At 38.9% G+C, this 13,158-nt stretch overlaps 1 protein-coding gene across 1 annotated transcript in view; it reads left to right on the top strand.

Annotated features, from left to right (window-relative positions):
* Positions 1-13,158, top strand: part of LOC116453598 (protoheme IX farnesyltransferase, mitochondrial) — a 102,855-nt gene that overhangs the window by 4,070 nt on the left and 85,627 nt on the right. The window contains exon 4 of the mRNA XM_032129222.1: positions 6,479-6,603. Within this exon, the coding sequence (XP_031985113.1) occupies positions 6,479-6,603 (125 nt within the window). The remainder of the gene's footprint in view (positions 1-6,478; positions 6,604-13,158) is intronic.

The following is a 13,158-nucleotide window of genomic DNA, read 5'->3' as shown; positions in this document are numbered from 1 at the left end:
AATGGTGATTTACATTTTCAGCTCAGTGTGACGATACATCTTGTGTTTTGGATTTGGCACAACTGATCTTGTTTGCGCATCCAAATTTTTTTCCTCGTTGTTTTTAGAAAGCCTGAGGGCATTTATTTTGTGCTGGTAAAGAGTTTGGTGAGATGAAAACATGTCTTTTGATACTTTACTATGTCACATTAACATATTAGCCTTGGAAATTTCAAACTCAGGTTGTATAGCACAGTCAGCAATTATCAGGATTATTTGCAGCAACTTTGTGGTACATACAGCCTCAATTACTACCTCGTGTTTCTTTCTGCATTATATAGGTTTTGCCTTTTTCTCTCCCATGCTGTTCAGTTTTAATAATACTTTGTTTGTGTTGGGCTCACCATGGGTAACTTGGAAATGCTGTGTGAACAATTAGATCTGGCACATTTTCATTGAGATGATTTTATTGAAATGTCTTTTATGTGAAATTGAATGCTGTGCTAGCTGTTGAAGTAGAACTAAATTTAAAAATTTCACTAGATCCAGAAATGAAAACGTACAATGCTATGATTAAGGGACCAGAGAGAGAAAATTGACTATTGTTGAAAGCGCTTGAAATGGTTTTTCATGTTTCCTGATGGATATGCTCAGTGCTCGTACCACATCTCAGTGTTACTGGTAGTCCTTGAAATCGGAGTTTCAACGACTTCAGCAAGACACAAGAGTGTCATTTTCAAGAGAAAACAATTTCATGTGATACTTTTTTGCGTGGTCTCGGAGTTGCTGCAAAACTCTTCAACAGTTCCTGGTAGGCTCTTTTAACTAGGCAAGCACCACTCTGGATTTAAAATAGGGTATAGAAGGCAAAGGTTAGGGAATTTCATTCCCTTCAGGACTATTTTTTTGTATGAAAATGCCTTTTAAGATGTAAGCTTAACTGCTAATTTCTAAACAGCTGTACAATTATTAATCCAGCTTGCAAGCTTGTTGGGAAAGGGACTGTGATTTTAGCATATCTCTGTCTCTGCTGTTCTTAGAAGAGTTCTTGATCCAAGGTAAGTGTGGTAAACTTTACCTCTTGAACAGGTATAGAGAGATACAGAAAAAATCTTAACCTCTTTTCTCGTTGTGATCTTCATGTGTTTGGTGTGCAGATTTTTTGGAAGTGGAAAGTGTAAAAGAGTAAGTTGGATGAAGAGGGCTTTGTAGGAGGGGAGTTCTGTTGTTGGTCTTTATTGGTCATGGGATAGTGTAGGAGATGAGCAGGAATAACACTGTGTGTAATATGAGGAGCAAGGAAAATTTTTTCCAACTTGTGTAATCATTTATACAAATTTTATACTCTGTAAAGAGTATGGTGTTGTAGTTCTTTGATTTTATTTTTTTTAAAGAAGAATAAATTCTCCGAGGTCAGTTTTTAAGTTGCAAATGTCATACAACTTAGTTCCTTTCGCCCATGAAGTTCTGATAGATCTCATATCCTGTATATTTCTTTTGGCAGACTCTTTATTTATACTTTTTAGAGTATGAAATAACAAGAAAGCAAACTCTGTGTTATGCTAAAATGGGACTTCCTTATGCTCTATTCTTTTCCCACTGCTGATGGAAAGAGATTTTTTGTTTGTAGTATGAACTGTACTTCACCTTGGAAAGGAAATGAGTTTTGCTATTTCCATACCCTCCTGCTTCATGTAAACTGCAGCTTTTGTGACTCTGCCATTAGAAGCTCTGCCTTAAAAACAGGAATAGATTTTGTTTATATTCTTTCGCCATAGAAAACAATTAGGGAACTTTTAATTACATGTCACATAATCTACCTTTTTGGGTTCAATTTCCATCCATTCCTGTCTCTGTTGTGTTTTATGTTGGCTGCTCTCTGAACAGCTGTATCCTACCATCCAGGCGCTTGGAAAGCTAATGCATCCATCTGGCAGGTTTTCAGAATTATAAATGCATTGTTTTCAACTTGATCCTGAAGTTGATGTGTAACTGAAAATAGGAGAGAGACGAGGGAAGGTATGGGAATAGGAAGAAATTCTAGTGATTTATAACGCACACACACTAAGAATTTCACGTTGTCTCGTCTTCTTAAAATTAACTTCAAGTTTAGATTTAAGTAATGTTTACAGATTACAGATGAAAACTCAGATGAGCTGTATGTAAAACCACAGGAAAATCAAAGTTCAGTTTTTAGTTTGGGCAAACTGATGAAAGCATGATACGAAAAATGCCGAGTATTCCCTTAGATATCTCTCTAGGGTTTGTGAACATTTCCTCTTTGTTGCTCCTGTAGCTTGTTGGTCTTTCTGTGAGGACAAGCAGCTAAATTGGAACAGGCTGTCCCATCCCTGGAAGTGTTCGAGGCCAGGTTTCATGGGGCTTGGAGCAACCTGGGATAATGGAAGTTGTCTGCGCATGGCAGGGGGTTGGAAGTAGATGATCTTCAAAGTCCCTTCCAACCCAAACCATTCAGTGATTCTATGATTCTGTGATGTACAGCAGCCTATGTATTTAAGAAAACACTGAACATGGCACTCAGTGCTCTGGTCTGATTGACAAGGTGGTGATCAGTCAAAGATTGGACTTGATGATCTTGGAGGTCTTTTCCAACCTAATTAACCTAATCTGTGATTACATAGCACCTGTCTGAGAACTGGATCAACATGTGTGGACAAATATGATAATTTCTGAACATTTTAAGTTTTGAAGACTAAACTAGAATTTTTTTTCATATGTCTTGTTATAAGGAAATAATTCTGTTGTATGTACTAGGAAGCAGCTGGAATTTATTGGATGTATTGCTTCTGTATGGATTTGTGTCTGTGCAATAGTGATCCTCTAGCACAAATGTGCTGAACTGAAAATCAGAAGCCTGAGATATTTGGTACTGATTGAACATGTGATTGTGAACATCCTGCTTCATCTTTGTTTGTTGTGTATTGGTGACATGAAGATGATGAAGATCCAGTTTGGCATAATGACTGTTGAGTGTTACCAAACTGCAGCAATGACTAAATAAGGGGCCTGTGTTGCGTTTGTAGGCTAAAAGTCTGGTAACAGCTGCTGTAGTAAAAAAATGCATTTGCTTTAGTGGAGTTCCAGTATGTTCCCACTTGATTCTGGAATAATGGCATTTATTCTTTAAATTGTACCTTCAGTATAGCCAGAAACCTTGACAAAGATTTATTGGTAGTTATTGTTCTGATTATTAATAGTCTACATTTATTATCAGTTCTAAATATATTTCATAGACTTGTCAAGGTGGTTCTTCTTTTGTGTTTATTAAACCAGTAACTATTACCCCTTCAGAGAAACAAAAGCTGAATAGTGGTAGCTTTCTGGCAATTTGTTTTCCATGCTACAAGAAAAATAATGAAATAAAAATAAACCATTATTACAGTTCGTTTTTAGCAAAGTATTTTTAAATTGTTTGACGGTAAGAAGAGGTTGTCTGCTCTCTTTGTAATATTGCACTTGAATTTTGCATGATTTGATGCAGACTTGTTTCAAATCCCAAATTTAAGTTTGCTTCGGGAGCTTGGCCCTTATTAGTGTGCAGGTTATAATCTGTATCAAAACTTTGATGTGTCCAAACAAACCTGAGCTTACAAAGGGCATGTTGGTCAGGTGTGTAGCACTAATACTGCTGCTACAGTTGGCTTTCCAGAAACCAAAGTGTGAAAACTTGGGAAGGAATATTTCTTCAGCTTTTGGCAAAGTCCTTTCCTTTAAGAAATAAATATTAAATATTTGCGGTAAAGCAGTGAAATTGTTTCTTAAAAAAAAGTACAAATATATTTGTTTTTGTCCTTCCTTATGTACTGATATATCACCAGTACAGGAGTGGAAGGGAATTCTAGAGCATGATTGATTTGCTTTGGCTTTCTGTGCTTTTATTTTGGCTTGGCTACTTTTTAATAGTAGGTAAACAAAATACGGCATAGTGATTCACATGCTATGAATACAAAGGATTTATAAAGGCAGATCACGTTGTGATGAAGTGGAAAAGGAATGTAAAGAACACACTAAACTTTTGGACTGTGTTTTTATGCCAGAAACATTATAATTCACTCTTTGTCACCAATCCAAATTAGCATTTTTTCATCTACATTGAAATGGGAGACAAATGTCCCCTGTTAATTTTTGTTAAAGCTAAAAACGTTTAAAAGACTGAAAATAAGGCTTAGGCTGAGATCATAAGTTTAAATATTGGCTTCTTTTTGAAGAACATGTATAATGCTAGCTCTCATCAACAAGTCTTGAAAGGATCGATTCCATTTACTATGCAATAAGGTGAAGTTAACTTGGCCCCTAAAGCACTAAGCTAACAGGGATTAAAAAGCAAACAGAGTCAGTGACCTCACTCCCTTGATGTGATCTCAATTAAATATACTTTTCCTCCATAAGGGAAGTTGAAGAGTAAATTATTGCTTCCACAGTTAAAGAAAATAAACTTCCCAATCCAAAGGGAGCATTTTCCTGTTTACTGCTAATGTGTTGTATTGGGATATCTGGGTGATGAGGGAAGCAGGGGATGCCTGGTGTACAAACCCTGCCCAAACAAGGAAAAATACCTGCTTTAATGGGATATGGGAGAGGATGTACTGCACCCTTTTTAAATGAGATCCTGGTAAGTCACGTTAAAATGAGTGGCTAAAATTAATCTGGAGAAATCAATGGGGACTTTAATTAGTGCTGTAGCTGTACAGTGTTAGAATTTCTTTGGGGTCAGGGTAGCGGTAATGTTACACTGACTGTTTGCCAATCCATTCCACCTTTCTTCTCCAGTAAATGAGTTGGTGTTTTCTCATAATAAATTGGTGTAAAGTGCTCTCTAAGGTAAGTTTTAATTAAATTCTTGTCTAGAAGCGAGCATGTGATTTATTATGCAAAAAAAAAAAAAAAAGAATGTAATCACTCTTGGAAATACAAATGCCACTGTTCACTGTCATTTTCAGTGCATTTTTTTAACTCTCACGGTTGTACCAAAGCATTTCGTGGTTTTTTTTGCATTACTGAGGAGGATCCAAGAGTTTGGAAACTAACACGGTGTTGTATTTATATAATAAATAAGATCCAGTCTTTCAGAATTATCAGTACCTTCATGTTCATTTGTCTGGGGAGGCAGCAGAATCTGTGGTTGTTTCAGAGCTGCTCAGTCACAGCTCTGTCACAGATCTGCTGTATTGTAGAATTAGCCTGTGAATCCGTAATGAGCCTAAATAATTAAAGCTTATTTTAATATTGTGCGTGTTACTATAATCCTATTCAGTCATCAATGGATTTTAATACTTAGAGAAGAGTTTTGATGAGCAGCAGGTTTTCTCCACTGTGTTTTTAGGAGTAAATCCTAAGGGTCTTATGCAGGCGCAGTTCTTGAAATGAGCACTTTGTATGTGCATCCTTGCTGGCAGGTCTCTGCCATGACATTTAGTTTTTTGTCTCAAGAAATGCTGCTTAATAGATAATCCAGGTATTTTCAGTTAGCAAAGATTACTTATTTGTCATTTAACTTCAGACAAAAAGGAGACTTTGTATGAATCAGGAAGATAAGAACATTTCGATGCTTTGATTTAAGCTAGCTGAGGTCTGAAATGTGTAACTACATGCAGAATATAATTAAAATACTTTCTGTTTAATAAATATTAATTTCAGATTGTAAGGCTCAAGGTCATGAGCAAGATATTACATAAGTGTGCTGACTTCTATAGTATAAGAAATTTGTCACATACTATTTCTTGACGAAAGTGAGGTTTGTGAGACCTATTATTTGGCTAATTACAATATTAGGATTGAAACATGGGTAATTCTTATTTTAAGGATGTGGTTTGCAGTACTGTACTAAAGTTACAATTTTGGGTGACAAACCTGAAATGGATTTTTATGAACCCACTCAAATTTTGAAACCATTAAGTGTCATGGGGTCTCTGTGATGATGTGATTGTACTTTCAGCCCAAAGTGTGCGTGTCAGATAAGAGCGATGGGAACAGAGATTGTGCAGTGAAATTACTGTAGCTGCATGCCCCAAGTCTCTTTTTGACTCTGCACTGCTTAAATTCCTGCTATAATTTGATATAAAGCATGTATCTCAGTTTGGGATTTTTTCATACTGGTTTTCTTCTGCGTTTGCAGTAACATGTGAGTTACTGGAACAAATACTTGTCGGGGGTGTGTTGTGTGGGGCAGTTTGGTCCTGTAGCAAATCCATAAAGTAGGGAATACAGAGATACAATTGTATCCTCATGTCTTCTGCTAATGTGCTGCTGCTTTTGGGTTTCTTATTTCATCCCTGGTAGTTCTCCTTCTCATTTTTGATATCGTTATGTAGTGTTGGTTTTAACTGTCCCCAGTTCCTGGAGCTACTTTGAACCATAAAAATAGCATAAAGTTAACCTGCACAAGAGTCTTTCGGGGTTTGAAAGCCGTAACTCTAGTGTTATGTACAAAGATGGTTTCTTGTTGATGCTTTGAACTGTGCTCTCCCTTGTGTTGCAGCTCTGGTCGTCAGCACTGCGTCCGCTGGCTTTGCCATGGCCCCGGTCCCTTTTGAGCTCACCTGTTTCCTGCTTGCGTCCCTTGGAACTGGCCTGGCATCCTGTGCTGCCAACTCCATCAATCAGGTCAGTCCATCTCTTCATCCGTACAGCAAACTGGTGTGTCGTCCTGGCTTCTGGAGCACTGCCAGGAGTGTGACTGGATGACCGGGAGTGCCTTGCCTTCAGCTGCTGTTTGAGCTCTGAGCTGCTAAAACTGACACCACAAAAGCAATACATGCCTGAGAATTCAAGTGGAGTTGCTAGGCACAGTGTGTTTACGTAGAATGGAGTTGATGAGGTTTTAAGCTTCCCAATAATAATGTTTATCTTTGTAATACCCAAGCCTGGGTCTCTGGAAATGACATAGGAAGAACTGGCAGTGGGGCTCCAGTCTTATGGGCTGGATTCTTTGGTTGTGTTGTCGTATGACCTTGTTGAATCTGTCTTAAGAGTGGCTCAGAGCCACTCTAAACATCTGTAGTGGGACTTCAGTGGGGTTTTGTCCAGGCTGGGATCATGGTATCTCCTGCACATCTGCAGAATGTACTGAGAACCTCCATTGTATGGAGGTTGTTCCATGCCAAACACGTTCCAGGTGCCTGCACTTGAGCTTCCCTGCATGTGTCAACAGCCTGTGGAGCTTGATAATGATCTTGGCTCTCCTACACTCAACCGTGAAGCATAGTGGCTCTTGGGCTCTCCCTACATCCCAAAGGAAAGCCTAACTAGTGAACAGGTAATAACACTTGTGGCGCTGAACGGGGTTGCAAAGTGTAGTAGCCATGGTCACTTTCAGTTGTAAGCGTGGCCTGGAAAAAGAAGGAGCGGCAGCAGTCCGCGTTTGACAGCACTTCATGGTTTCAGCAATCACTTGTTAGTCCTGGGACTCCACTAGTGGAGATTGCCTGTGATCTGCACCCTGGAGTCACCTTGGTTGAGTTGGGCCCTTTGATGTCTATACCGTGTAACACCTCAGTTGTAGACATGTGATGTCATTTTTGAGATTGCACCCATCAGTACACGTTTTGCTCAGCATGAAGTAAGTCCTGTTTACTGTTTGTACAGGGTTTAGAGTTTGTTTTCAGTGAGCTTAAAACTGGGGCAGGCAGCTAACTCTGTTTTCTCTGCAAAATGGGAAGGATGATGCATGATTTTTAATTACTTGGAAATGTTTAGGTAGCCTATCTAACTTGGAAACAGATGGATAGCCTTGAAAAATAATTTTGAGTAAGTCCTGTTTTTTTCTGAAGAATACATTTAGTTATCATGTACATATTTTTCACACAAAGGCTGAGTAGAAAGGCTGTCATAACTGAGGTGAAGTTTTGTTGGATTTTGATACAATTTTAGATGCATCCTTTTTTCCTCCCTTTTTTCCTTTACTACCTTTTTAATAATAAAAATTAAATTTATGGGTTATCCTTTGAAATATTTACTGTTATACATACCTTCACTTTTGGTTTGGATACTACCGGACTACGAGAATTAGTGATTGCTTATTTAGAGACTCCTGTGCAACTTGTCTTGAGATTTTGCTAGATCTTCCAAGAGCTGACATTCACACACGAATAACTGGTTTTCTCTGTCTTCAGCTTCCATGTGTTGCTCGTTGTATTTTGTCCCAAAAGTAGCTACTTTTTAAACCCTTGAATTACTCAGGAGTGCAGGAATTCTCTGCTGTAATTTGGAGTTGGACACTTGGGATAGGAAAGGGGAGTTAGGAGGAGTGCAGTAACTTTGTGCTGGGGGTCGTAATTCACTCTTTACTCACTGCAAGTTACTCCAGCCTCACAGTGTGTCAAACTGCCTTTCACGATTTTAGCTGAACACTTTAAATTTTCACCCTTGCTCATGTTGAGCCACTTGCCGATGTAGAAAGACCTTGAAGGTAGATTACGCCTGCTGAAAAAAACCAAAGGAGCAGAGTTGGTAATGAAGCAAAAGGAGAGAGCTGTGTTTAGGGATCTGTTGCTTATCAGTGGATCCTTTCAGTCGTTGAGTGTCCTTTTCCCAGTGTTACTGTGTCTGAATTGGCTGGGAATTTAATTTTCCATAAATACTTTAGGCTTGGGTATCTGTCTCGACCTTTGGGAAGGAGCACATTTGACTTGGAACTTCCTTTATTGCTACTTTGCTCTGTCCATTGCTCCCCATACGCATCCACTTCTCTGGCAGCTCATGACTCATGTTTCCCCTGTTGCTCCTCGCTATCCCTTAAGGACCTTTTTATATGATAACTGTCTTTCCGCTTCCCATATTGCTATAAATCTGTACATCTTTAAGGGCAACTCATCTTTCCCACTCCTCATTTCCCTGATAAATCTATGTGCACAATTTACAATCCCTACATATGTTGCGGGAAGGTGAGGTGTGAATTGTGTAAGATTCTTCCCTGTGATTTAGGACAGGATGTGAAGAGTCTGGTCCTGTGATCTGTAAAATTCATGGAAGTATTGATAGAAACTTGTAACTGGTCAGGTTCTGAGGTTTGAGGGTTTTTTTCCTTTTTTTTTTTCCTTCTCTCAACTACTTGATTTTAGCAATCTGGTAGGAGCTGAGATGGTTTTACCCACAGTGAATTGAGCTGAATTAAGTATTTAAGTTGACTTAAGTACTGGGGCAGGAGCCAGGCCTGTGCTAAGTAATACACAGACACCAAGACATTGTGTTCTATTTCTTTACAAAGTTGGTCTGAAACAATCTTCTAATTACCACTTTCTCCTTGTTTTCAGATGGTTGTGTATCATACTTTAAACTTACTTTTTCCTGGCTGCAAGAGCCAGAAAGTTACAAAAATGTGCCTAAGTGGAGATTCTTGCCCCACTTTCATTGTTTTTACAAGAAAGCAATAAAAAAACCTGATGCAAATCGACAACTCTGTATTTTTTCATTGTTTATAGAAGTAGAGTCTGGATATTTATCCAGGTGTGTGTTTAGAAAAAGGTTTCACAATCCACAAAGTCTGAATTCTAGCAGTGCTTTCCAAGGCAAGTAGAACATACTTTGATGACGATTTTGTGAAATTGGGTAATGATTTTTAAGGAGCTTACGACTTACTGTTTTGTGACTTGAGAGTGAAAGAGTTGTGTTGGAAAATACAGACAAAAAAATACAAAAGGGAAATGAGGTGCCTGCAGTACAGCAAGGTCATTCAAGAAACATTTGTTTAGAAAGTGTCAAGAAAAGTATCTTTGAATAATTTATGTCAGAGAGAAGTTTTAGAGAAACAGACTCAGGCTGGTGGAAAATGTTATGAATTCTGGGGATCTGGATAAATATCAGAGGGTCCTTGGGTTTTCTCATGGAGTGTGTTGGGTCTGTGGGCTGTGAGGGAGGAAACTCCTGCGGGAAGGTGCCAGGGAACAGATAGTGTTTTATTTCTCTTGTCCTCCACCAGCATTTCTGCCTCTGCCTCACTCCTTCCTATCACAATACTTCAGAGTTGTACCTCACACCTAATCCAGCATTGCAGTGGCTCCCAGAGCCAGTGCTCCCTGGTTCTCTTCCACATCATCCAACACCACGTTATGTCCTCCAGCCCTTCGGAATTGTACTACAACATGTCACCACTTCTCAATCCCACCTGCTAAAACTCCTTTCGTCTTTTTTTCCCTCTCTTTCTAATGGCATTCTTTATTTTTTCCATCATTGTAGTAACTTAAAATTATTTTGGACAAGTGTTCTTTATTGGTATTCTGTCTTTTGAAAATAACCATTATTTTACAGTGGGTTTTAATAAAAAAAAATTTTAAAAAATCTCTTAATGCATTTACCAAGGACTGGATTGAGACACATTGTGTCTATAACATTACTAAGCTAGCCAAAACCTCCAGAAAATCTCATAGGAAGAGATCAGTCATATTAGTCGCAGTTGTGGTAAGGAAATGGAAATATATTCTGGGTTTCACCTTGTAAACACTGTGTGTTAATCTTGAATCAAACAAATAAATGCTCCTAGTGTATAATTTTCATACTGTCTGCTTTCCTGACTCTTTCAGTGTTGTGTATTGGTATGGATACACAAGAAGGTATTTTACCTTAGTGCTGTTCCTTACAGGTTACAAATGAATTAAATAAACCCCTGGTTTTCTGATTAGTAAAGACTAATTTTGTAACTTCTTTTTTCCCATACTCCAGGCTGTCATAGAAATGGAGTGGGAGAAAATCATATTAAGTTTGTTGATAATCTTTTGCTTTTTCATAGCTCTGGTTTTTGATGATTTTTGAAAGCTCACTCAAGTTTCAAGGAGTGGAGGCTTACATTTATATTAGAGAGAAAACATGTCATTTTTGAGACTTCTGAGATAGTCACCTCTGATTTATGGTGAGGGAGATAAAACATGAAGAGATGTTTACAACACAATACACGGCATTAAAATGTTAAAGGAATCATGTGCACATTTTATGTGTCACGTACGTTCTTCTCTAACTGCAGCTAGGTTAAAAAGTGGGAGAGAATTATAAAGATGAAAGCAGGATGTTTAAAGTGGTTTGAATTTAGTAATCAAGAGATAAAATTATGTGCTTGGGATTGACTGATGGTACCTTGACAAGGAAGTACACTGGGCTGAATGTCTTAGCTGAAGTTAGAGAGCTGAAAATGAGGAATACAGTAAATATATTAACCAGCATTAGAGAACAAATATGAGTTAACATCCCTGTCCCTTCAGGGTCTGATCTGATGGCTGTGTTTTGCTCTTAAAGTCTCATCCTCTCTTGACGGTGGTGATTCCTTAGAAGTGTAGCTGTAAGGAGTGGGAGGGATGGGTTGGTGTTAAAATAATGGCGTGAAATTTGGGGTTTGAGTTCAGTTACCAGCCCATGGAACCTGTATATGATCTTTGGTGTAAGACGAACTGTGAAGGTCATTTGGGTGCTGCACCAGGCTGAATAAAGTTAAAACAGAGCAGCCTCTCCTCTAGTTGTCAGTCCACTTACTGGATTATCCTCATTGAAAAAAATTGTCTTCCTTTTATTTGATCTAAATCTATTGTCTTTGGAGTTTTAACACCATCACCCCTTGTCCTGTCACAACAGGCTTTGTTAAAAAAGTCTGTCCTCATCTTACAAGTCTTTTTTAAGTATTGAAAGGCTGCAAAGAGCCTTCTCTTCTCCAGGTGAACACCCTGTCCTTTCCTAGCCTGTCTCCAGAGCAGAGGTGCTCCCTTGGAGCATTTCCATGGCCTTCTCTGGACTTGCTCCAGCAGGAGCTCCACATCTTTCCTGTTCTGGGACCCCAGAGCTGGAGGCAGCTTGGCAGGTGGTGTCTCACCTGAGCAGAGGAGAGGGGCAGAATCTTCCCCTTGACCTGCTGCCCACAAAAAAAAAAAAAAAAAAAAAAAAAAAAAAAAAAAAAAAAAAAAAAAAAATTAAGAACTCTGTTACAAGGATAGGAAAAAACCCACCACCCCAAGGGTTAAAGTAATGCATAGGAAGTGGTGGCTAGTGATAGATTCCTGGGTTATTGATGAAGTGGAAAATAAAACTAGCAGAATCCAGGTAGTCCCTCTGTCCCCTTTCTCTTTAATCCCAGTAAAGAAAAAAGAGAACAGCAATAGTTCTGTTCCCAAAACCAGCTGTGTTTTTGGTGTTATCTTCATGCCTAAACTTTTCCTACCAAAGAAGTGTTTTATCAAATGTCCATGGAGTGGGAACTTGTTATTCTGATGCTAATGTTGTTAATATGCTCTGCTTCAAGTTGGAGGAGCTGACCTCTGTCAGATCATGCAACCCACCTCCACTCAGTGCAGGAGAGTTTTGCCAAGTAAACTCCTCAAAGTTCTTTCTTGCCCACTTTCGAAATCTCTGAAAATTTTTTTATTTTGCTCCTTCCCCTCACAGATAACTGTGCTGTCATGTTGGAATGAGAGAACTCATTTTAAATGCCAACAAGATTTGCTCCCTACAATGTATCTAAAAATGATATAGTTGAATAATTGAAGTGATTTAGAAAGAGTCTAAAATGACTTTCCAAGGTTTTGGCTTTCCAGATCAAAATAATTCATGCCTAGCTGATACCACCTTTCCCCTCCTGCATCTGGAATGATCCCACTGGCAGGTGCTTACCCTTTTCCTGAGAATGGTGAGTGTCAATCAGTCAGGCCACACTCCAGGTTGCTCGTTTGGGATTCACACCTGATGCATCTCTGTCTCTCTCTGAAGTCCCTTTGTTTTGACTGAACAGATCTGCCTGCAGCAGCCGCTTGGCCTTTCATCTGCCCCCCCTGCCTTCCCACCAGCGATCAAACAACTGGCAGGAGGGGTTATTAAAACCTGGTGTTGAACTCTGTACTTCAGGACTGTCAGTGGCAGAGGCAGCCTGGGATGTAATTTACAGTGGATAATAAATATAAGAAAAGTGCAACACTGGAAGTCTATCTTGTGCTCTAAAGTGTGTTGATATATGCTGCGTTGATATTTTAACTGCTAGGCAGCCTTCATTAGTGGTCATTGAAGATCGTAACTTACGGCTCCAACAGATGATTCATAATTGCAACAGTTGGATCAAGTTAGCGTGGTGGAATCATTGATATGGAGCAGGATGGGCTCAGCTTGTGAGGATGCATTTCATGAGCAGTGAAAATGATGAGCACTAATGAGAACCAACCTCTGAAGGGACTGATAAATTTTAAATGCAAA

The sequence above is a fragment of the Corvus moneduloides genome, chromosome 19 (assembly GCF_009650955.1).
Source record: "Corvus moneduloides isolate bCorMon1 chromosome 19, bCorMon1.pri, whole genome shotgun sequence".
Lineage (NCBI taxonomy): Eukaryota > Metazoa > Chordata > Aves > Passeriformes > Corvidae > Corvus > Corvus moneduloides.
Note: the sequence above shows the minus strand (reverse complement) of the source record. Positions and strands in the feature narration are given on the sequence as shown.